Source organism: Callospermophilus lateralis, chromosome 7 (assembly GCF_048772815.1).
Source record: "Callospermophilus lateralis isolate mCalLat2 chromosome 7, mCalLat2.hap1, whole genome shotgun sequence".
Lineage (NCBI taxonomy): Eukaryota > Metazoa > Chordata > Mammalia > Rodentia > Sciuridae > Callospermophilus > Callospermophilus lateralis.
In genome coordinates this window covers 87,573,726-87,597,322 of record NC_135311.1, presented here as the reverse complement: position 1 = coordinate 87,597,322, position 23,597 = coordinate 87,573,726, and the positions used below count along the sequence as shown (strand labels likewise).

General features: G+C 32.8%; 1 protein-coding gene across 2 annotated transcripts in view; it reads right to left on the bottom strand.

Annotated features, from left to right (window-relative positions):
- The window catches only part of Ankrd13c (ankyrin repeat domain 13C), a 70,147-nt gene that overhangs the window by 5,233 nt on the left and 41,317 nt on the right, over positions 1-23,597 (bottom strand). Inside the window, exons 8-12 of one of the 2 annotated variants that reach the window (XR_013091999.2) lie at positions 20,013-20,144; positions 16,860-17,021; positions 12,097-12,217; positions 9,602-9,700; positions 6,657-6,757 (exon numbers count right to left, since the gene is read on the bottom strand). Coding sequence is in view for 1 of the 2 variants with exons in the window: in XM_076863722.2 (XP_076719837.1) it covers positions 6,657-6,757; positions 9,602-9,700; positions 12,097-12,176; positions 16,860-17,021; positions 20,013-20,144 (574 nt within the window). In the remaining variant the exon portion in view is untranslated. The remainder of the gene's footprint in view (positions 1-6,656; positions 6,758-9,601; positions 9,701-12,096; positions 12,218-16,859; positions 17,022-20,012; positions 20,145-23,597) is intronic. The other variant, XM_076863722.2, reaches the window with a different exon arrangement.

Genomic DNA, 23,597 nt, shown 5'->3' with positions numbered 1-23,597 from the left:
CTGGTCTCAGGTGTTTTTATGTTTCCTTTTTATAGCCACATTCACTTTCCTCATGCCCCATGCTTTCCTGAATTCCTGACAACTACTAAACTAATTTCTTCTTTTTTGGTACCTAGGATTGAACGCAGGGGCACCCAACAACTGGGGCACATCCCCAGTCCTTTTTAATATTTTACTTAGAGACAGGGTCTCACTGAGTTGCTTAGCGCCTCGCCATTGCTGAGGCTGGCTTTGAACTCGTGATCCTTCCTGCCTCAGCCTCCCAAGAAACTGGGATTACAGGCGTGGGCCACTGCACAGTTTAAATTCCTCATTTCTATAAGAATTTTCACTTCAAACATTTTTTAAATAAATGGAATCATACAGTATAAGACCTATTGAGTTATTTCATGTATTAACAGTACATTCTTTTTCTTTCTGAATAGTATTCCTTGGTATAATGAGCCATAGACATTTATAATTTTAATTTTTGGCTATTACAGATAATAGCTGACATGAACATTTATGTACAGGTTTTTGTGTGAACATAATCACTTTTCTGGTAAATGTGTAAGAGTAAAACTGCTTGATTGTATACAGTAGTTGCAAGAGAGTTTTTAAGAAAAGACAAAACATTTTTCAGAGTGGCTATACATACCATTTTTACATTATCATCATTAATGTAAGAGTGACCCTGTTTCTCCACACCCTGACTCACAAATGTCTGGTGTTGTCATAATATCTTATTTTAGCCATTCTGTTAGCTGTAAGTGATATATCACCCCAGTTTTAAAATGCATATCCCAAAGACTAATGATAACCAACATTTTTCATGTGCTTATCCTCTATGTATCTTCTTTGGTAAACTGTTTCTTCTCTTCATGTCTTTTACCCTTTTCTAATTGGCTTGTTTTGTTACTGATGAGTTTTCAGAGTTCTTGACATATTCTATATATTAATGTTTTAAAAATATTTTCTCCCACTCTGTAACCTATTTTCTTACTCCTACCCTTTTCTGGGGAAAAAATTAACTTTTGGTAAAGTCTGATTCATTGATTATTCCTTTTATGGATCAAGCTTTTAAAAAAATTAACTCTTTGTCTAAATACAGATTCCTAATAATTTGTTTATTTCCTAGAAGTTTTACGTTTTTTATAGTTACAATTATTTTAGGTCCAATTATCCATTTCAACTTTTGCCTAAAACAAAAGACTTAGTCACAGGTTCTTTTTTTTTGGGGGGGGGGGCAGATGGATATCCAGTTACTCCAGCATTATTTGTAGGAAAGACTAGCTTTCTTCCTTTGAACTGCTTTTCAAAATCAGTTGGCTACATTTTATAAGGATTCCCTATTCTGCTATGTTGATCTATATGTATATCCCTCAGCTGATTTCATATGTATTGATCACCATAGTTACATAATAAATGACCAAAACAATGTGATTTCTTTTTCAAAAGTTTTAGGTATAGTTAATGGTTTTGAACTATCCTCTCAGAAAAGATACTGAGTCACAGCTCTCAGTAACTCACAATGTGATATTGTTTGGAGATAAGGATCTTTGCAGAGGTAACTGTCTTAAGACTCATCAGGATGGCTTCTAACCCTTACAAAAAAGGGAAATTAGAAAACATGCAGAGAACACTAAGTGAACATGAAGGCAGAAATTGGAATGTTTCCAAAGGACAGGGAAAACCATCATAAGACAGGGAAGAGGAGGTATGGAATAGAAACTTCATCATAGCCTTCAGAAGGAACCAACCTTGCTGACACCATGATCTTAGATTTTTAGCATCCAGAAAACTACAACACCAAAATTTTTGTGGTTGAAGGCAGTTTGTGGTGGTTTGTTATGGCAGTCCTAGTAAAATTAATACAGCTATTCTAGTTCAAAGCTTTGACTTTCCATGTAAACTTCAGAAATAATCTTGCTTATATTATTTCCTGTTTTTAAGTGATTATAATTGGTATTTAACTTATAATTTTGAGGTCTGTATGTTTGTTAATATGTAGAAATATGACTGACATTTTATGTTTAACCTGTATCCTATAACCCCAATAAACTTACTGCTGCTGGGTCTTTTATAGAACCTTTATAAGTTGTTCTGCCTACAGAATCATGTAATTTGTTATTAGGGAAGGTTTGATTTCTTATTTTCTACTGTAAATGCCTTTTATTTACTTTCTTTCCCTAATACAATTATTTGCTTTTTATTTCTTCAAGGTCTGAAGTGCTATACCATTTCATTACTTTTGTGAGGAATTTGGTTTTTCTTTTTTTTTTTTTTCTTTTTTTTTTAAAGAGAGAGAGAGAGTTTTAATATTTATTTTTCAGTTATCTGCAGACACAACATCTTTGTTTGTATGTGGTGCTGAGGATCGAACCCTGAGCTGCATGCATGCTAGGCAAGTGCGCTGCCGCTTGAGCCACATCCCCAGCCCAGGAATTTGGTTTCTTTTATCAGTCTTTCTATAAGTCTATCAATTATTTGTTTTCAAAGAATGAGCACTTTGCTTCACTAACTTCTTCTGTTTTCTCTGATTTCTACTCTTTATTATTTCCTTCCTCTGCTTGCTTTGGATTTATTTTGCTCTTTTAAGTTATTGAAATAGACAAATAATTTTCAGTCTTCCTTTCCCTCCACCCACCTTTTGGGTACTGGAATTGAACCCAGGGACGTTCTACCACTGAGCTACATTCCCAGCCCTTTTTATTTTGAGACAGGGTCTCACTAAGTTCTTTAGGGTCTCCCTATGTTGCTGACGCTGGCTTTGAACATAAGATCCTCCTAACTCAGCCTCCCAAACTGCTGGGATTACAAGTGCATGCCACTGCACCTGCCTCCTCTTTCTTCTTCTTCTTCTTCTTTTTTTTTTTTTTTTTTTTTTTTTGCTTGTTTTAAAATTCTTTGCTTGAGCCTCCTCTTTCTTAATATGTGGATTTAGTGCTCTAACATTTCCCCCTCAGCACTGCTTTATCTATGTTTCACAATTTTACTACATTGTAATTTCATTTTCATTCAAGCTTCATTGAATGAAAATGAAATTACAATGTAGTAAAATTGTGTTAAACTTTTCCTTTAACATATAGATTACTTAAAAGACCATCTATGAGTTTCCAACTGTTTGGAGATTCTCCTTTTTTCTGTTATTAGTTTCAAGGTCAATTCCATTATGTTCAGAATGGACTATGTATGACTTTTCTTTCATATTTTTTACTCAGGTTTCCTTTATGCATCACATAGCCTACCCTAGTATATGCTCCATGAGCACTTGAAACTAATATGAATTCTGGTGATGTTAACTGGAATGTTCCATAAATGTCTTCCTCCTGGGATGATCCTTTTATCACTATATAATGTCCTTCTCTGTGTCTGGTAATTTCCTTTGCTTTGAAATCTACTCTATTTAATTTTAATATAACCAGCTCTGATTTCCTTTGAATAGTGTTTGCATGATATATCTTTTCCCATCCTTTCACTTTTAAGCTTCCTTTAACATTACATTTTAAGTCTCTTGAAGATAGTCTATAGGTCTTAATTTTTGTTTTGTGTTTAGTGACAGTCTCACTTCATTGCCCAGGTGGGCCTTAAACTCCTGGGGTCAAGTGATCCTTCTCCTTCAGCTTCCTAAGAAGCTGGGATTATAAGCACAATGCCACTGTCCATTGCTCTGGATTCTTGGATTCTTTTATTCCCTTATTTTTTCTGGTGGTGCAAATCAAATCCAGAGATTTATGCATGTTAGGTTAGGCAAGCACTCTATCACTTAACTATACCCCCAAGTCCCTGGGTCATGTTTTTTGGGGGGTGGTACTAGGGATTGAACTCATGGGCACTCAATCACTGAGCCACATCCCCAACCCTATTTTGTATTTTATTTATAGACAAGGTCCCACTGAGTTGCTGGGCACCTAGTCACTGCTGAGGCTGGCTTTGAACTTGCAATCTTCCCGTCTTGGCCTCCTGAGCCGCTGGGCCTAGGTCACGTCCAACTTTAATGTTCATTCTTTTTTCTTTTTTTTTAATAGTAACATTGATTTTTTTTATACACTTATTTATTTGTATGTGGTGCTGAGGGCCTTGCACATGCGACGCGAGTGCTCTACCACTGAGGCACAACCTCAGCCCCATCACGTCCTTCTTTAGCAATCACTGTCTTTTAAATTCTCCTCTTAGACCACTTATTTTTAATAGTATATTAAATAGTATATTAAGTTTGTCATTTTATTTTGTTTTCTGTTTATTCTGGTTTGTTTGTTTCTTTTTCTTGCCTTCCTTAAGGTACTTGACAATTATCTATAGTGTTTTTCAGTTTCTCTCTTCATAAACCATCTTTAGTAATTGCTCTCAATATGTATTACACACATTTAATTTATCATACTTTCCTAGTGTCATCATTTTACCCCTTTCAAGTGAAGTAGAGAATCCTTGCCTCATTTATGTCCCTTTACCTTCTTCCATTTAGAATTTAATTGTAAATAGGAAGTAATAATACAGAGATAAAAGTAGACATTTAAACAGCTTAGCTATGGAAAGTAAGAATTAAAGCAAGAGCTGAGTAAAGTGAAGTTACAAAAAACTTTTTTTAAGTTGGGTGGTTGAACTTTATAAGGTTCGACAAATTGACAGGAAAAAAGTAGTAAAATACTAACAGGAAAAAGATGGTAGAAAGCGGGCTGTGAGGTAAAGCAAAAATATGAACAACAGCACACTAAAAAAACTAGAAGAACAGATACATAGCACAAATGAAAAGATTATTTAAACTATGAAGAAGAACATCATTTCCACTGAGATAAATAGGAAAGATGGAGGAAAAGACAGGGGGACTGAGAACAGTAAGGAGAGGTCTCTTCTTATAGTCTTTTTTTCTAAAAAAGGAAATAAAAGTCTTCTGTTTGGAATTATAAAAAGTAGGAGGGGGAAAATAAAGATTTGATTTTAAAAAAAAGTTCAAATTTACCCCTAAAGCAAAACAAGAAAAACAGCAAATATAAGAAAAGATCACTCATAAACAATATATAAAGTTTTGACTAATTTTGAAAACAACAATTGCGACTTGTTAAAATTTTCTCACAATTGTAGTTTTTATCCTAAAAATAGAACCAGAAATGGGGTTAACTAAGGAATGGGGTTAAACAAGGCTGGTTCAAGAGAAGGTCAAACAAACAAAATAAATAAATCCCTATAACTTTTTTAAAGTATAACAGCAAAAGATTATATATATACCTTGTTAAGACACTGGATCTATGTCAAAGAATGCCTGCAAAAAAGTATTGCAAAGTTTTTTCCTTCTCATACAATCAAAGTCATTATTTTGCATAAAAATCTACATTGCATTATCAAGTTTGGTTTAGATTTGGAACTTATAATTAAATGTGAATGCAGGAATAGCTTCTTGGAATTTCCTTTTATTTAACCCCTGTCCTTTGTCCTAATTTGTCACTGTAATTAGAGAGGAATCCTTTCTGACCATGGAAAAGAGAAACGGAATTTCAAGCTTCTGTAGAAATGCTCAGCCATCCCTTATTCAAAACTAGAAAATACAGCCTTTAGCTTTAGCTTTCAAAATCTTATTGATTCCTCCAAATCAGATACTGGGTTGCCAAAACTTTTTTAATGCAAAGGACAACTGGCATAGCATTGTGAAAACCATTTTAAATTTAATTTTAATCCAAAAATATGGCATATGTCTAAGTCTGGAAAGTTGAAATGGATAGATTTAATTTTTAGCAATGAAAACATTATCTCTGAGAGTAAAGCATTTTGAGTAATTATTATGGGATTTTTAAAAACATGGAATGAATGGGGTTGTGGCTCAGTGGTAGAGTGCCTAGCGCATATGTGAGGCACTGGGCTCAATCCTCAGCAAAAATAAATAAGATAAAGGTATTGTGTCTATTTACAATCAAAAATTTTTTTAAAAAAAACATGGAATGAAACAAGATCAAATATATCTGAGACATTAAATAAAGACCCCATTTACTATCTAATTTTTCTCTCCCACTACAAGATATGCAAGGACAAGAACTTTTGCTTTCTCCTATCCCTGAAAGAGTATCTGTCACATAGCAAAGATTCATTAAATATTGGGTGGCTGGCTAGATGACTGGATGGCATTAAAGGCTCTACCTGAAGCTTAATGATACTTCTAGGCTTAAATTCCTAAAATGATTTAAAATGGTCTTTGTTCCATTTTCTAAGTTAGAAAAATAAAAAATGTAAAAAAAAAAAAAAATGTTTCCTTTGTCAAGATCATTGCTTAAGATACAATTAAGTTTAAACATTAGGATTGAAAAATAAAATGTGTGATTCTTTCTTTTTTGAATGACTGCTCTCTCCAAAAACATTTGTTAATAAGCAAAACCTTACGAAGTATGATGAAAATTTGGACTAACCTTCAGTCTCTCTATTTCACATTATTACTCTATATCATTAGTTATTCACTTCTTGTATGAAACATCCCTTATATTTCATTTGAATCACATAGAATTAGAACTCACATAAGGCACTTTATATGCATGATTAATAGATCAATGTATCTAAGTAAACAAAAACTTTATAAAAATGTAAGCAACTAATAAATGTGCTTTCTTTTAAAACATACTTCTTATTAAATTTAAATAAACAACTCCATATTTCAAATAGACACTAAAATTAAATCCAAATTTTTTTCTTACCTAATTTTACAGGAAAGCCTGGAGGAAGCTTCATCTGAACAAATTCTCTAAGCTTGTTAAAGTGCTTGAAGGGAGCTATTACTTCTAAAACATTCAATAATCTGAAAAATAGAAGAAGAAAAAATATTTCATTGTTCAAAATATTATTTCTGTTGCTCTTTTGTTGCATTTAACTACATGCTTCAAACTAAGTAATACTGACTTTCAGATCTTAGGAAAGAGGAAATCATATACTTTCTGCATCCTGGATTTTTAATTTTCTTTTTACTGTGCAATTTTTATGGCTTTTGTTTCTCCAGCCATAGTTTTCATAGTTGTTTGATATTAGGTCCTTATTTAAATGGATTACAGACTTATTGTTTCCTTGTTGAAGTCTACAAATTACTGAGTTCTTTAATAAGTGTCTATCAATTATGTGTGAATGGCTCTTGTGTGCTTAATATTCCTTCAATTCTTGCCTATTTGATAAATAGTGTTTTTGTCTTTAAAGGGAAATTTCACTCATGTTTCAGATTATCTATCTTTTCCCTCTGACTTACAATTTCACACCTCTTAGAATTCTGTATCTCACTACTCACTATATTACAATTTCTCCTTTCATTTTCTGGTTAAATGGATTTCTTTCTGGTATTTTGGGGAATGGGGCAGGGCAGTACTAGGGATAAAACTCACTCTACTTTTGAGTACTTGCCCAATCCTTTCTTTCTTCCTTTTTTTTTTTTTTTTTGTTGCTGGAGATTGAATCCAGGGCCTTGTGCGTGTGAGGCAAGCACTCTACCAACTGAATCATCACCCCAGCCCACTTTTTTTCATTTTATTTTGAGACGGGCCTCACTGGCCTCAAACTTGTGATCCTCCTGCCTCAGACTCCCAAGTCACTGGGATTATAGGCATGTGCCACTCTGCTCATCTTGGGATTTCATTTTCAAGTAGTAGTATTTTTCTTTCAACAAAGGCCTATAGCTACTATACTCCTTAAATTTTTTTGTGTCTGAGAATATCTTCAGTTGCATTGTATATAAGTGACAGCTAGAAATACTATCAGATTACACTTTGCTTTTTTTCTTTTTTTAAATGTCAAAAATTGGTGGGAGGGGAGATTTAAGACCAGGCTGACTTTACCCATTTTCTGTCTTGATGCCTCTCAATTACTTTATTAACAATTGAAGTTCAATAGTTTAATCGGATAATTTTTGTTATTGATGATTTATTTTTCTTATAACTGAATGTTTATCTTACAGATTCAGTTCTTTGTTATAGAGAAATATTCTATAATATTTTGAATATTATTTCAGCTACATTTTGAAGATTTTCTACTTAAAGGGAACACCAATGATTCTTATGCTGAATCATCGTTGTCCTCCATTATCTACTGTTTTCTTTAACTCCTTTCATGTGTTCTTACATTCATTGTAACCTGTCAAAATTTCATCACCTCTACTCTTTTATTGTTTCTAATATGTTTATTTGTAATAGTGTTGTTTCATGCTCAATCAATTTCTCTTTAGCTTTACAATCTCCTTTTCATTTCATTCTATTCTTTCACCTCATCTTAGAGTGGTCTAGTATGTTGATTTCATGTCTTTTATATGTTTTTCCATAGTATTTACAGAAAATTTTCTTTGGTCCCTTTACCTGTGTTTAATTTTGGAATGATTTCATTGTATGGCTTTTGAAAGTAGTATTCTTTATTTTACTTTTTTTCAGGAATAGTGGTTACAACTGACACATCTTATCTCAGAAACCCAATTTCTTCACAAAACATTTCTGAAATTTGGATAATTCCTAAAATTAATGTCATCAGAAAATTAGCTACATTTTCTTCTTCAATAGTTCATAGACTATAAAACTGATACATCATGGAGTCATTGGGTCCTAGATATAATGTATTATGGCCGACTTGTACATGTGGTTAATTCCTTCTCACATTTTTTCTAAAGTTTACATACAGAACAAAAATCAGGGAGTATGGTCTATGTACAGACTGTTGAAAAATATGGGTCCTACTAAGTTCTCCAAGAAAAAAATTTTTTAAGCCAGGTTTTTTGTTTTGTTTTGATCATCAGACTGGAAGGACAAGAAATGAGGAAGAAAAATAGCCATTTCACTTACTAAAGCTTAAAGTAACAATTCCATCAAGAGTAGGCTGTAGGGCTTGGGGTTATGGCTCAGTGGTAGCACACTTTCCTGGTATGTGTGAGGCACTGGGTCCGATTCTCAGCACCACATATAAATAAATAAAGGTCTATCAACAACTTTAAAATAATTTTTTTAAAAAGTGGACCTGTAGCTACCCACATCCCATTTCTCCCATTTATCCAAATTAGATTTTTTTTTTTTAAGAAGCATCTGGTGAGTACAGATTTAAGGATATATTCAAACAAAATGAAATATTTATAATAGTGACAAACTAAAATCAAAATGTCTACACATAAGAGAATGATAAAAATAAATGGCAGTAAAACAATACTATGAAACTACCAAGTAAGAAGGAAAAAGAATAAGACAACAAAAAATGTGATTAAGAACTCAATGCACTCACTTTAAAAGAGATAAAGGAACTCATAGAACAAAATGTGGATAATTTCCCATTTTAATAAAAAAACGCAAAACATAAGTCTGAACAAAAATACATTAGTTATTAACTATAAATATGGTAAAAGAATTACCATTTTTTGGTCTATAAACTTCCATCCTTTTAAAGTTATTCATGTATTACTTTAATAACTTTTTTAAACTATTGAATAATTTATCTGGAGAAAATAATAAAAATATTAATACTTTGTCACCAAAAAATTTCTAAAGGTTTTACACATATCAAGGCAATGGCTATTTGCTTTTACATTTCAAAGACCTCAAACTCAACAATCAAATGCAAATATTATTACAGCCTTTAGGGTTTAATAGCTCTCTTTATAAACATGTATAATTAATAACAAACTTACGACTCAATCCCTAAGGGAAATTCCTGGCTCATGGCTATGGTGGCTTTAAAGGTTTTCTTACTCTCTTTGCACACCAGCTCTCTACCCAGATTTGGAGCTCTAAAATGGGAGGTTACAGGGAGAGAAAAAGAAAATATTAGGTTACAGGGAGAGAAAAAGAAAATATTAGGAAACTTATTCCAAATGACGTTCACAATTAATTCAATTTTTCTTACTGTCTACAGAAATAATAATGCTAAAAGAGAATAAGATGTATAAGAAATGGGATAAGGGTAACAAAAAGAAAACAGCAAAGACTAAAAGTTCAGAAAAAATTACCAGACCTCAATTAATTGCAAATTGAATATAACTGAATTTTAATAATCACTATTTTATGAAAGACAACCGCTAGAAAAACAATTTTTAAAAGTATTATTGCATAACTTTAAAATCCCTTACTCAATTCAGTTTCCTTGTCTACTACAGTCTCAGCCTTTGTGAATAAGAGGTCTTAAGAAGAATAAAGAATTCTATAGTAAACACTGTAAAAGACAAAAGTATACCAACTTTAGTTTAAAGATCTAATTTGCCTCCCTGGATCCCACATGCAAGCATGAGCACTCTGATGAGCCTAAAATAGAATTTGGAAGACCACTCCCCACCCACTCCAATCCCAAGAAGATACAGATGCTGGCTGCTGGCCCCAGTATATCTGGACTCTTTTTGATGTGATAAGGAGGCTCCAGGAACTCCAAAGGAGGCAAAATCTGTGAAACTCCTTTTAGCTGCAGACTCAGAAACTACTGCCTTTTGTCCTAATGCACCCCTTCCTGTGGAACACAGACTAACTAAATCTATGTAGGTATATTTCACACCTTTTGTCTCACTAAACTATAGTTGCCTCCTCTCAAATTCTGCTAATTTTTAGGAATTTCAAAACTGGAACTTTTGAAACAATTTTCTTCCATCTCCCTTCAAAACTGGCTTTGAATAAAATTATTTTCCCACCAATTGGACCAAATATTCATAGAACAGAGAGTATTTCGCCTAACATCTTCCTCCACTGGTGGAATCTTGTGCAGTTTGGTAACAAGATGAGCAGAGTTTGGTTTTATAGACACAAATATGCAAAAGAAAGCAAGACAAAAGGTAGATTGATAGTTTCAAAGCTATTTTCCTTACAGGGTTTAAACAGTGGGGACTTTCCTATTTCACATTAACTCAGGTTGCCTGGAATTTCCTCAGTTATTTTTTCAAAGTTCAGTTTGATTAGGTGGCATATAGCACAAGTAACTATACTCTTGAGTTTGTGTGATCTTCTGGAGCCTACTGTTCAAACTAATGGCTTCTCATAAAATATGTTAAACATTATAGACTATTCAGACAGAAACATTATGGAGAAGATAGAAAAGGCACAAAAGAAGCCTTTTAATAAGAATGTCAAAATGATGATGGCTTCTAAGCATGGAGGTAGGTGACACTTTCTTTATCCATTCATCACTCTTTTAATATATAAATACATACTGAATACAAGTTAGGTTAATTAGTGTACTAAGTACTGGTAATATAATAGAAAACAAAGATTTTTTTTTTTTTTTTTTTTTTTTTGCAGTACTGGGGAGTTAATCCAGGGGTGTTCTATCTACCACAGTGCTACATACTCAGTCCTTTTTATTTTCATTTTTATTTATTTATTTTAGGGGAAATATATATATATATATACTATATACATACATATATATATATATATTTTAAGGGATTAAATCCAGGGTGCTTAACCACTGAAACACATGCTCAGTCCTTTTTATTTATTTTTAGTTTTGAGACAAGATCTCACTAGGTTGCTTACAGTCTTGCTAAATTGCTTAGGCTGGCTTCGAACCTTCCATCCTCATGCCTCAGCTTCCCTAGCCATTGGGATTAAAGCACTGCATCATCACGCCCCACTTTCAGTTTTCATTTCGAGACAGGGTCTTACTAAGTTGCCCTGGTGGGTCTTGAACTTGCAATCCTCTTGCCTCAACCTATGAATTGCCGGGATGCACTACAACACCCAGCAGCAAAGGTCTAGTATAAGCTGAAGCAAAAAGGTAATAATAGAAGATAAGTTTGGAAAGGCAAACAGGACACAAATAATGAATTATACACCATGCTAAAGAATCAGGGCAATGACTAAACACAAAAGTTCATCATACAAAGGAAAATTTCAAATAAGAAACAACATTGTGCAGTTCCCCATATGTATTTCCTTAAAACAAATACTACAGTTTTTGGGGGGGTGGGTGGGCAGTGGGGGATGCATAAATTGGCAGGAAGAATGTAGAAAGAAGGCTCTACAATCTAGAGTATACATGATTCAGCATATTCTTCCTCATGATTTTCTAAGTTAAAAAACACTGCTTCAAACAATATATTAATAATTATCTCTCTAAAATAAATTTTTATACCTAGTCACACATTCTGTTTTTACAAATTATTCTTTCTAAAAACCAAAGAAAACATAAAAATCCACCTACTTTCCATTTTCAGCAGATATATATTCTTCCCATGTAATAGTGTTCTGAGGAGGAGGGGTAAGGGACTGTCTTCGAACAGGCTGCCAAAATATAAAAGAGAAATAAAGAGAAGGGGAGGAGGCTGGGTGAAAAAAGAAAAATGTTAAATGTTTAAAATATAAAATTAAAACATATAGTAAACTGGGTGCTAGGGTTAGAGAGCATCTGTTAGCATACCAGAGGCCCTGGAATCTATCCCAGCACTGGAATAAAACAAACACACACACACACATACATACATACATACACACACACACACACACACACACACATTGTATTATTTAAAATCATCAATCTCCTTAATTCCTTCAATATAATACTTAAAGAGGTTCCTTCCAGGACCAAGTCAGTACCCTGGTGATTCAAGCTCTAATAGAAATATTACTAATTTTTTTCTAATGAATACTAGTATCAAAGTAATAATACCATTCACTCAACGTTTCAATCATCTAAAATGTTTGTGTGGCTCAGTGGTAGAACACAAGTTTAATTTCTTTAAACATCAATTTCCCTTCAGGGCACAGTGGCACATGCCTGTAAAATCTCAGCAACTCGGGAGGCTGAGACAGGTAGATAATGCCTAGCCTCAGCAACTAAGAAAGATCTTGCATCTTTGGGAATGTACTTCTGTGGTAAAGTGTGCTAGGTTCAATAACCAATACAAAAAAAAAAAAAAAAATCAACAGGAAAACAAATAAATAATCCAATTAGAAAATGGGCAAAAGAAAGGATCACTTGTCACTGAAAAACAAATACAAGTGGAAAATAAGCACATCAAAAGAATATTCAATATCCCTAGGCATTAGGAAAATACAATTAGAATCACAATGAGGTAGCACTGTATACTGTCAGAATGGGTGATACAAAAAAAAAAAAATACACACACACACACACACTAAAGCAAGCAAGGATCTAGAAAAACTGGATGACTCATAAACTGCTGATGAAAACAGAAACCAGAAAACATTTTGGCAGTTTTGTTATAAAACTAAATTACCATATGACACAGCAACTTCACTCTTAGGCATTTACCCCAAAGAAATAGAGAATTATGTTCACACAAAAACCTACATGTAAAATCAGCATACTATAGTAATGCAGCCACATCAATATTTACGGCAGCTCAATTCACAGTAGCTATGGAACCAACTTAAGTGCCGTTCAACAGATGAATGGATAAAGAAAATATGGTATATACACCATGGACTATTACTCAGTCAAAAAGAAGAATGAAATTATGGTATTTGACATAAAGGATAAATCTGGAGACAATAATGCTAAGTGAAAAAAAGTTAATCCCAAAGAACCAAAGGCTGACTGTTCTCTCTGATAAGTGGATGCTAACATACAATAAGGGTGGGAGAAGGGAAGAATGGAAGTTCACTGGATTAAACAAAGCGAATGAAGGGAAGGGAGGAGAGATGGAAATAGGAAAGACAGTAGAATGAATTGGACATAACTTTCCTATGTTCATATATAAATATACAACTTGTTTATTTATATCATGTACATCATGTATTTATATCTTGTACAACCACAAGAATGGAAAACTACACTTCACATATGCATAGTTATGTCAAAATACATCTATTGTCATGTATAAGTAAAAAAAAAACAACAAATGAAAAATGAAAAAAAAACTACATGTGAATATTTACAGCAGCTTAATTCATAATAGCCAAAAAATTGAAAACAGCCCAGATCTTCAACAGCTGAATGGTTAAATAAACTGTGATACTCATTGCTGAGTACCATCCTAGTCAAAAGCTCACCAAATGTTTCATCTTTTGTAGAAATTGACAGATTGAATTTAAATACGCATAAAGAACTACAACTGGGCACTGGTAGCACAGGCCTATAATCTCAGTGACTTTGGAAGGCTGAGACAGAAATTTCCAGGTTAGCACCTGCAACTCAGTGAGACCGTGTCTCAAAATAAAATTTAAGAAGGCCTGGGTATGTAGCTCTGAAGTAGAACAATTCTACTTCAGTAGTACCATGCTACTCAGCAATGAAAGCAACAAACTACTGATACAACTTGGATAAATTACCAGGGAATTATATTAAGTGGAAGGCAAAGGCAATTTCAAAGGGTTACCTATTAGGATATGATTCCATTTACAGAACATCCTTAAATTAACAACCTTAAAAAAAGGAGGAACAGATTAGTGGTTGACAGGAGTAAGGGACAGTGAGAGGAAAAGTGAGCAGGAGGTATCACTATAAAAAGAGGAATATGAGGGATCCTGTAGTAATAGAAATATTCTATGTCTTGACTATGAATACCAAGATCCTGGTTGAAATCTTATACTACTGTTTTGCTAGATTTTACTATTAGAGGAAACTGGGTGGAGCATACACAAATCTCTATATTACTTCTTATACCTATATGTACAATTATCTTAAAATACAAAGCTTGGTTACTAGGCCACAAAATTGACCAAATTTTATTGCTCTATTATGTATATGTACAAATATGTAAGGATTTCCACTTTCATGAATAATTATAACATACCAATGAAAACAAAAAATAATGTAATCTAAACAAAAACCAAACACAAAGCAAAAGCTTGGGACTGGGCATGTAATGGCACAGACTTGCCTGGCATGCATAAGGCCCTAGGTTAGCACTAGGACCACCAAAAACAACAACAACAACAAAAAAAAAATGTACAATGTTTAATTTTTTAAAAATTCAAAAAATCCAAACAAGCTTTTGTGTAGCAATTGATTTATCTATAGATTCAACACTAACCTAGTCAAAAGCTCACCAAATGTTTCATCTTTTGTAGAAACTGACAGACTGAATTTAAATACGCATAAAGAACTACAGCTGGGCACTAGTAGCACAGGCCTTTAATCTCAGTGACTTTGGAAGGCTGAGACAGAAATTTCCAGGTTAGCACCTGCAACTCAGTGAGACTGTGTCTCAAAATAAAATTTAAAAAGGGCTGGGGATGTAGCTCTGAAGTAGAACAATTCTGTGTTTAATCCCTGTACTACACAAGCACACACCAAAAAAAAAAAAAGAACCCAAAAAGTTCATGGTGCTATGGAACTGTTTAATTTCTGATTAGCAGTTTGAAATTTAGTTGATATAAATCATAATAAGGGCTGGACATGTAGGGGTAAAGGTAAAGCATTTAGGCTTAGGCGTAGCACACTTTCCTAACATGTGCCCAGTGATTCAATCCACAGCACTGCTACACAAATAAATAAATAAGCATAAATGAGACCATCAGAAACAACTGGTAAATGACCTATTAACTGCGCTTCCATAATAATATTGTTCCATATAATCATCCCAAAATGGTTTGTTGCCAATATTAAACAAAAGTAGCAATAATTACAACAAATTTATTTATTAGAAGAACTCCTCATGAAATTTAAACCACAACACAAATTTGAGGAGTCATGGTCTTTTTTGTCTGATCAACAATGGGAGAGGGTGGTAGCTTTGTCAAAGACTACTCCCTCTATTTATCTTTATTTCTATCTCCTGAGCATATATGCATTGCCTACTAATCAAGATATCAATAAATGAATGAAAAGAGGCTCTAATTCAAGGCAAGAAGAAAAATGAGGAGCAAAACCAGGATCTGGCAGGAAGGAGTCAGATTCACACTAAACTGGCATCATCACAACTTTAACTTAAACACTTTATATATTGAACTCAAACTATGGTTGACTCACTCACTACATGAACTTTCTAAACATTAAAATATTTTCCTGGCATATATATACAGTATTAGCTGGAACTTGGCATACTATTCTGGAAAATTTGTCCATCTTGAACAATACCATAGGAGAACTAAATATTCAAGGAATTCAAGTCTTCCTGTAATATCTTTTAATCCTCTTATGATTGTGACTCCATTTACACTACAACCTAATATTCATGCATAGAAATGTTAACACAACACATACAATCTTGAAACTATTGTTTCATAAAGTAATAATGTCTTATCATGTATGATAAGGTATGACTTTTTTTCTATCACTTCTTAGTCACTGATTTTAAAAAAAAGTCAGAATGGCCCACTAAATAAATATCATAACATTAGTAAAGGAGTCCCTATCCTGCAGTTTTAAGAACAGTACTATTTAAATGTAATTAAATATTAATACTTGGGGAATCTTAATGAAGTGTATCCAAGAATTTTTTTGTAATATTCTATAATTACTTGTAAATCTTAATATTTTCAAAATAAAAAAAAACTTCAGAATCCATCCAATTCTTCTTATTAGGATATAAGATGATCAGTTACTATATTTCATTTATCTTTTTATTTCCTAATTTCCCCTCCCCTTTCTTTACTGTCACATGACTGTATATACATGCTTTCAATAAACAGATGTTGAATAAAATTTGTGAGATAGTATAGGCTACTGATGACTTCATAAAATGGATGGCAGATTTGGGTGAATCAGAAGACTATATGTAAGGGAAAATGGAATAAAATTTAACACTGAGTTTAATGCTTACAAAATGATTTTATCTTCTTATTAAAGAAGAATCAAGGACCAAGTACAGACTCAGGAAAAACCAAAGGTCACCTTCTTTCCTTTTCATGCTAATAACATAAAAAAATTAAGACTCACAAAAAAATAAAAAGTAATACCTAATGAACAAAACCTGTGAGTATATTTATATAAATGCAAGGAATGAAGTCTATCCCCTCTCTCCTTAGAAAACTATAAATTAGAAGTAGTAAAAATTATACCTCAAAATTCTGTTCCATTATGTTTCCACCTTTACTCAAACTCTCCATGATGGCCTTATTTCGAAGGATATCCTCTTCACTGAGATGTTCTCTTCTTTTCCTTGATTCTAAAACAAGTCCATTCACCAGATAAAAGTCTGCCAAAAAGTTTCCTACTCTTTCCTAAAACAAAATCAAATATTCCAAAATAATAAAACTTAAAATAAATTTGTCTTATATTCAAAGTTTCACATATTATACATATTTTTCGAGATATGTGCAATATGTAGGTGAAAATGAGTATTCCTTTAGTATAAATTATACTATTAAATTAAAAATGTTTTAAATTATGCATTTCTATTTTATAAAGGAAAATTTTAAATGTACAAAGATATGTGGTACTTAATCTGCAAATGAGTTAAATCTAAACAAAATATCACATAATATTTCTTTATAATCTACTCCCAAGTAGCACAAAGTTATCTGAAAAACTTTATCAAGCCAACAATTAAATATCATAAGTAACAAGGAGGGGTCAGGGATAATACTGTTCCCATTTTATAGATAGAAAAAAAAAGTGGAATTAAAATAAATAGTTTAATTCACATAAGAATCTAGTACAATTAGAATTAATGATCTATTCAAATTTTCTATTGTCTAACAAAATCAAACGTCATGTTATAGCAGCTGGCTGCTTTCAAAAAATAACAGAATAGCTTTGGTTACAAATATAATTGTTTAAATTATAACTGGGGATAGGGAAACTCAAGTGACATTAAAGACAAGTAAGGAAGGGTTATTTCAATGAAGCCTTCCTAATCCTTTTTAATATTAACCTTCACCTTTTTTATTTACCTTTAATATTAACCTTTTTTCAAACCAGAGTTGGTTAGAGCTTGAAATACCTTATTTTGGGAAGAAAAAAAAAAACAATAACTTATTAAAAACAAGCTTCCCATTTCTACCTACATGCAAATCAAATAATCTCCACCTTGCTGCTGTTTTCTGATTTCCAAAGCTATGTGCTTAAGTGTTGTTTCAGGTCTACCTTGCTTCAGTGGCTCCTTACCAGTCATTATAAAGCAAAGCACTTTTCACCAGTTTCTACCTACAAAATGGGAACCATAAGGATTACTGACTCCCTCCTTACCTGTCAAAGATTAAAGAAGATCACCTAGACGCTGTTCAAGAGCTTTGAGCTGCTTAGCAGTAATACTAGATGAATAGCAGTTTCAATTTTTATCTTCTCTTGAAGTGATCCATCTAATTCTGTCCAGAAGAACAGAGTATAAATAAGACTTCAGACCAAATGGATTGCAATGTAGGATCTCACAGCCTGGAATCCTATATTGCCATTTGTTGCCAAATAGAAAGGAAATTGATGAGCCTAAAGCTCAGAATTTTATCTGTGATTGGGTAGTAATTACCTAGTGTTTTTTTTTTAAAATATATTTTTAGTTGTAGATATACACAATACCTTTATTTTCTTTGTTTATTTTTATGTGGTACTGGGAATCAAACACAGTGCCTCACGCATGCTAGGCAAGCACTCTACCACTGAGCTACAACCCCAGCCCTAATTACCTGTTTTTGAAGCCATATAAAAGTATTTATTTATTAAATGTAAATTATATCAATAAAAATTTTAATGTAGCCATTTCATATCTTGTTGCCTATAACTGACAATGCAAAGTTCATGTAAAAGAATTGTGACACATCATTCATAACAGTAGAAAACTGGATGGAAATACATGTTCAAAAATACAACTGGATAAACAAGTCACATTATATCCATACTATAAATACTATGCAGTTGCTAAAAAGAATGAAGTAGTACTACCTGTAAAAATAAGGCTTTTTTCACATTCTAAAGAGTGAAAAAATCCAGTTGCAAAACAATAAATATTAATGACACTTTATATGAAACCAAACATCTAAATAAAAAGCTACATACTACTATGGGTACATATCAATGTGTGAAAACAAAAAAAGGTTAGGGTATATACAGATATCCTTCAGTAAGGGTTTAGGGATTATGGGGAGTCGTCAAGGGAGAATTTTCAACTATATACCAAGTTGTATGGTGGTTAATTTTATGATAATTTGGCTAGGGTAAGGTGCCCAGGTGCCAACCGGTCAAAATATTATGAAAGTATTTTATAGGTGTAATTAACACTAAATAACTGAAGGTCTTAAGGGCAAAGACAGAGATTTCCAGAAGAAAATGCAATTCTGCTATAAAATTGAAACTTAAAAAACTTTGTCTGAGTTTTCAATCTTAGATTTTTGACTCAACTACAACATCAACTCTTACCTTAATTTCTAGCCTGCTGGACTGCTGCTGTACACATTTCAGACTGGCTGCCAGCTTCCACAATCAAATGATCCAATTCCTTAAAATAAATCAATTTTTTCCTCTCTTTCTCTCTTCCTTCTCCCTCTCTTTCTGTTCCTCCTCTCTATTCCTGTCTTCTACCCTTTCTATCTACTGCTAATTTTGCTTCTCAAAAAATCCTAACTAATACAGGTTATTTTTCTGTTTCTCCAATGTAAACACATTCATTTCTACTATAATAATAAAAACATAATTTTTAGAAAACAATTAATCTTGGTCTTCTCCTGTTGTAGTTATTATCCTTGAATAAAAATTTATGAATATATTTCATAATATATGAAAATTATGAAAAGAAATTTACAATTCACTGATGTAAAAACTTCCATTAAGATTTAATTTAGTGGCAGTGTTGTAGAAACATAATTTACTTTGAGTTTAGAAAAAATATTGAAAAACAGATACTGAATAAATGATTTAGAAGTCTAAAAGTGCGGAGCAAAACAGATTCAGAAAAATGAACTCTAGTGTATCCCTACTGTGGCCTCTCTATGAAATAAGAATTTGAAATAAAATGGAATCTTGTAAAAACTAAGCAGTTATCGACAAGAATTCTCCTTAACATAGAATTCAAATGAGTTAAACTTTCTCTCTTGGCTTCTCCAAGAATACATTCCAACTCCAAAAACCCAACATTTTAACTACCTGTCTGAATTCAAAGAAGAGAGAATAAAATACTTGAAGACAATTCAGTAAGCTACTTCTTTCTGCATTGTGATCACATTATTTTGGCAACATCAAATACCAACTTTTAAAGTTTAAAAATCTAGATTTGCACATACCGTTTTATCTTCCCGAAAAAGCCATCCAGTTTGGGCACGAGTGAAAGAAATTGATTTGGTTGATAAAGTTGCAGAGTAAATATCGCTGCTCATTAAAATGTCAACCTCTTCTTCTGTTTCCATCTCTGATTCCTAGGGTATTGGTAAAAATTAAATATAAGAATCTAAGTTTATCTAAAGGTTATTAGTGGTACATATGCAAATATCAACACTTACAATGTTACAGATGATAAGGATAGCTTCTAAAAAATATAAAGTTCCTGATATTCTAAAAACAATTAGATGTTCAAATTTCATATATCTCTTATCTAAGACAAATTATGAATCTTTAAAAGAAATTTTCATGAAATATATATTCTTACACTGTTAGAGATATGAAAAAGAAACAGTACAATGTTACCCATTTCAGAACTATCTAGATCTGTAGGACAATTTTAAAAGATTACCTTAAGAATTAAAAGACATGAGATAAAATAAAATGCACATATAAAAGATTTTCTTGAAATATAGATGAACCTGGCTTTGGTCAAATATTGTTAATTTGAAAAAAAAAATTCTTTTTTCTACTTCTCTCTTTTTGGGCCGCAATATTAGGGATTAAACCCAGGGTTGCTCTGCCACTGAGCTACACCCCCAGCCTTTAACTTATCTTTTCAGAATTAAATCCATATATAATAACATAGCAGTATGTTTTAGACAGCTTTTTTATTACTGTGACCTATCTATTTCTTTTATTTTGAGATAGGGTCTCACTAAGTTACTAAAGCTGGTCTGAAACTTAAGATCTTCCTGACTCAGGCTCCAAAGTCTTTGGGATTACAGGTATATTCCACTTTACCCAGCTTTTTCTGTATTTCTTACAGAAAAGAAAGGAATCCATTAATATCAGTCCATGATTTCTAAACTTAAAAAGCAGCCCTTCTTCAGGTTTTATCCTCCATATATTCTCAAGTGCTGGTATTATTAATTAAGCAACAATTATATTTTAGATTAAGAAAGAAAGAAATGAAAGAAAGCTTTGTGCCTTTATACTTGCTTCAGGGACAGAAGAATAAGTGATCAGGTACAGAAGAGTAAGAGTGGGTATAAGATGAGGTTCTATTTCCTAACAGGCCAAGAGACACTTTTAACATTAGGTAAAAACTAGAGTGGCATTTAGGGAATGAGAACTGCCCACAGGATTAACAATGGTTCTTAGAAGTTCTTTTTCTCAACCACCTAATTTTTACCTAGATAAGATCCCTTTCTGAATTTTTGAGTCTACAGAAAACAATAGCAATGGCTTAGAACTAAGACAATATCATTTTCTCCACCCTTACAGATAATGGAGCAAAAATCTTGATATCACTACTAAGTATAACAGCTAAAAACATATTGCTGGGTAACACAAACTGTTTCTGAACAGTTTTCTAAAGAAAAGCTTTGGATAAAATACATTGAAAAGAACTGTCAAAACATTATACTTCAAATAGATTACTAATTAACTAGAATTTTATATATCAGCTTGGCAACTAACACTACAAAGCACATTGTTATATACAAATTTTACTATATTTTCAAGTAAACTTTTGGAACAGAATTCTTCTATAAATCAGAGATATCCTAACTACATCATTGAAAAATACCTGCTTCGTGGGGCTGGGGTTGTGGTTCAATGGTAGAGTACCTGCCTAGCATGTGTGAGGCACTGGGTTCGATTCTCAGCACCGCATATAAACAAATAAAGTAAAAGTCCATTGACAACTAAAAAAAAAAAAAAATTAAAAAAAGAAAAATACCTGCTTTTAACTGCATTCCTTCAAAATTAATGACAAATTATTATTTATGTATGCACATTAGCATAAACAGAGAGTACAGTACTCCCTCAGCAGCTACAAGGAATTCAATACAGGACCCAGTTTGTATAAAAACAGCATATTTGCATATAATCTATGCATATCATCCCATCTTTATGTGTTAATACCTGTACAAATGCAATGGAAATATTTGTTTTGCCATATTGTTTAGGGAATAATGACAAGAAAATAAAGTCTGTACATCAATATCTAAAAGGTAAGCAGAGAAAAAGAAGCAGGTAAAGAAAAAATCTGGAAAATAGCAACAAGTGGCCAAGGTCAAATCCAAAGAAAACAAAAATTCCAAAAACCAAAAGCAGATACTTCCAAGAAATTTAATAAAGAGAGAGTTCTAACAAGTACAATGGTTTTAGCAACAGGCTCAAGATGCACATTCTTTAAAATCCCAAGCCTATTTCCTTTTCCAAATGTTCCAGTCCTATCAAAGATTCTGCTATCATCCATTCTTCAAGACAGCTTCACTACACACAGCCATGTTTCCTCTTCTTAATTTACTACACTTAAGTTATTAGAAATTTCTATAATGGCCATATTAAAAATAGATGTCATAATTTAACTATTCACTATATTATACTAGTATCTCATCACCTCTCCAATGAATAACTCTAAAATATTCACAAATAATTTCCCTGCCTTCAATTTCTCCCTTTTCCAATTCATCTTTCATGTTAGTTGTTTAATCTTTTGAACTCTCATTTAAATGCCATAAGCCTTAATTTTCTTACCTGTAAAATGGAGATACCTTAAGAATACCTTAAGAATCTGTGACATTCTCTTGCCAATTGCAGCAGACCCTAAATTATCTTATCTGTCTTTTTAAGGCCTTTCTCATTTCATAGGAGAAACCTTCCCTGAAAACAATGATCTTTCTGTTTCTCTGACTTTACTCATTCTATTTCTCCTATAAGAAATACCCTTTTTTCTTCTCCCTTCATTCTAAATCTTGATTGCATAATGTCAGTTAGGAACCTATTTATTTCAGTAGTACACATACCCCAAAGTAATAAAGGTCTTGTAAGTAGATACAGCAATATGAAGGTCTAAACTATGAGATACTGAAGAATGAGCCACAGATGAAAAAATAAGACAAAATAAAAACACCAGTGATCCCCTCCCAGCCACCCCTCAAAAAAACAATGTTGACTTAAAATCAATGACCTAGATCCTGGAAAAGCTTTTTTAGAACATAGAAGGAAAAGGGAACAAAAAAATAAAGATGATGCATATCGTTTGTAAATGTTGGTTGTGAAGCAATACCAACATAAAAAGATGATATACCAGAGGGTACAATAATGCTGAGGGGGAATAGAGAAAGAAAAGGTTAGCCAAAGAGAGTAAAAGAATGCAGAAACAGCAAGAGAGGGGTCCATACTAAGGAGATAAAGAAAGTCAGAAACATTAGAAGAAATCAAAGTGATAAATAGTAAAACAGCAAAAAGCCAGGCATGGTAGCACATGCCTATAATCCCACCAGCTTGACAGGCTGAGGCAGGAGGATCGAGAGTTCAAGCCAAGCTCTGCAAAAGTAAGGCACTAAGCAACTCAGTGAGTCCCTGTCTCTATAAAATACAAAATGGGGTTGGGATGTAGGTTCAACAAATGAAAACTACAAATAAGAACTAAAAGAAATCGAAATTCATTGATTGAGGAGATAATCAGTGAATTCTGAGCAAAGAGACTTAATGGATTGGTCAAAATGTAGACCAGATCATGGGGAGGAAAAAAAGGC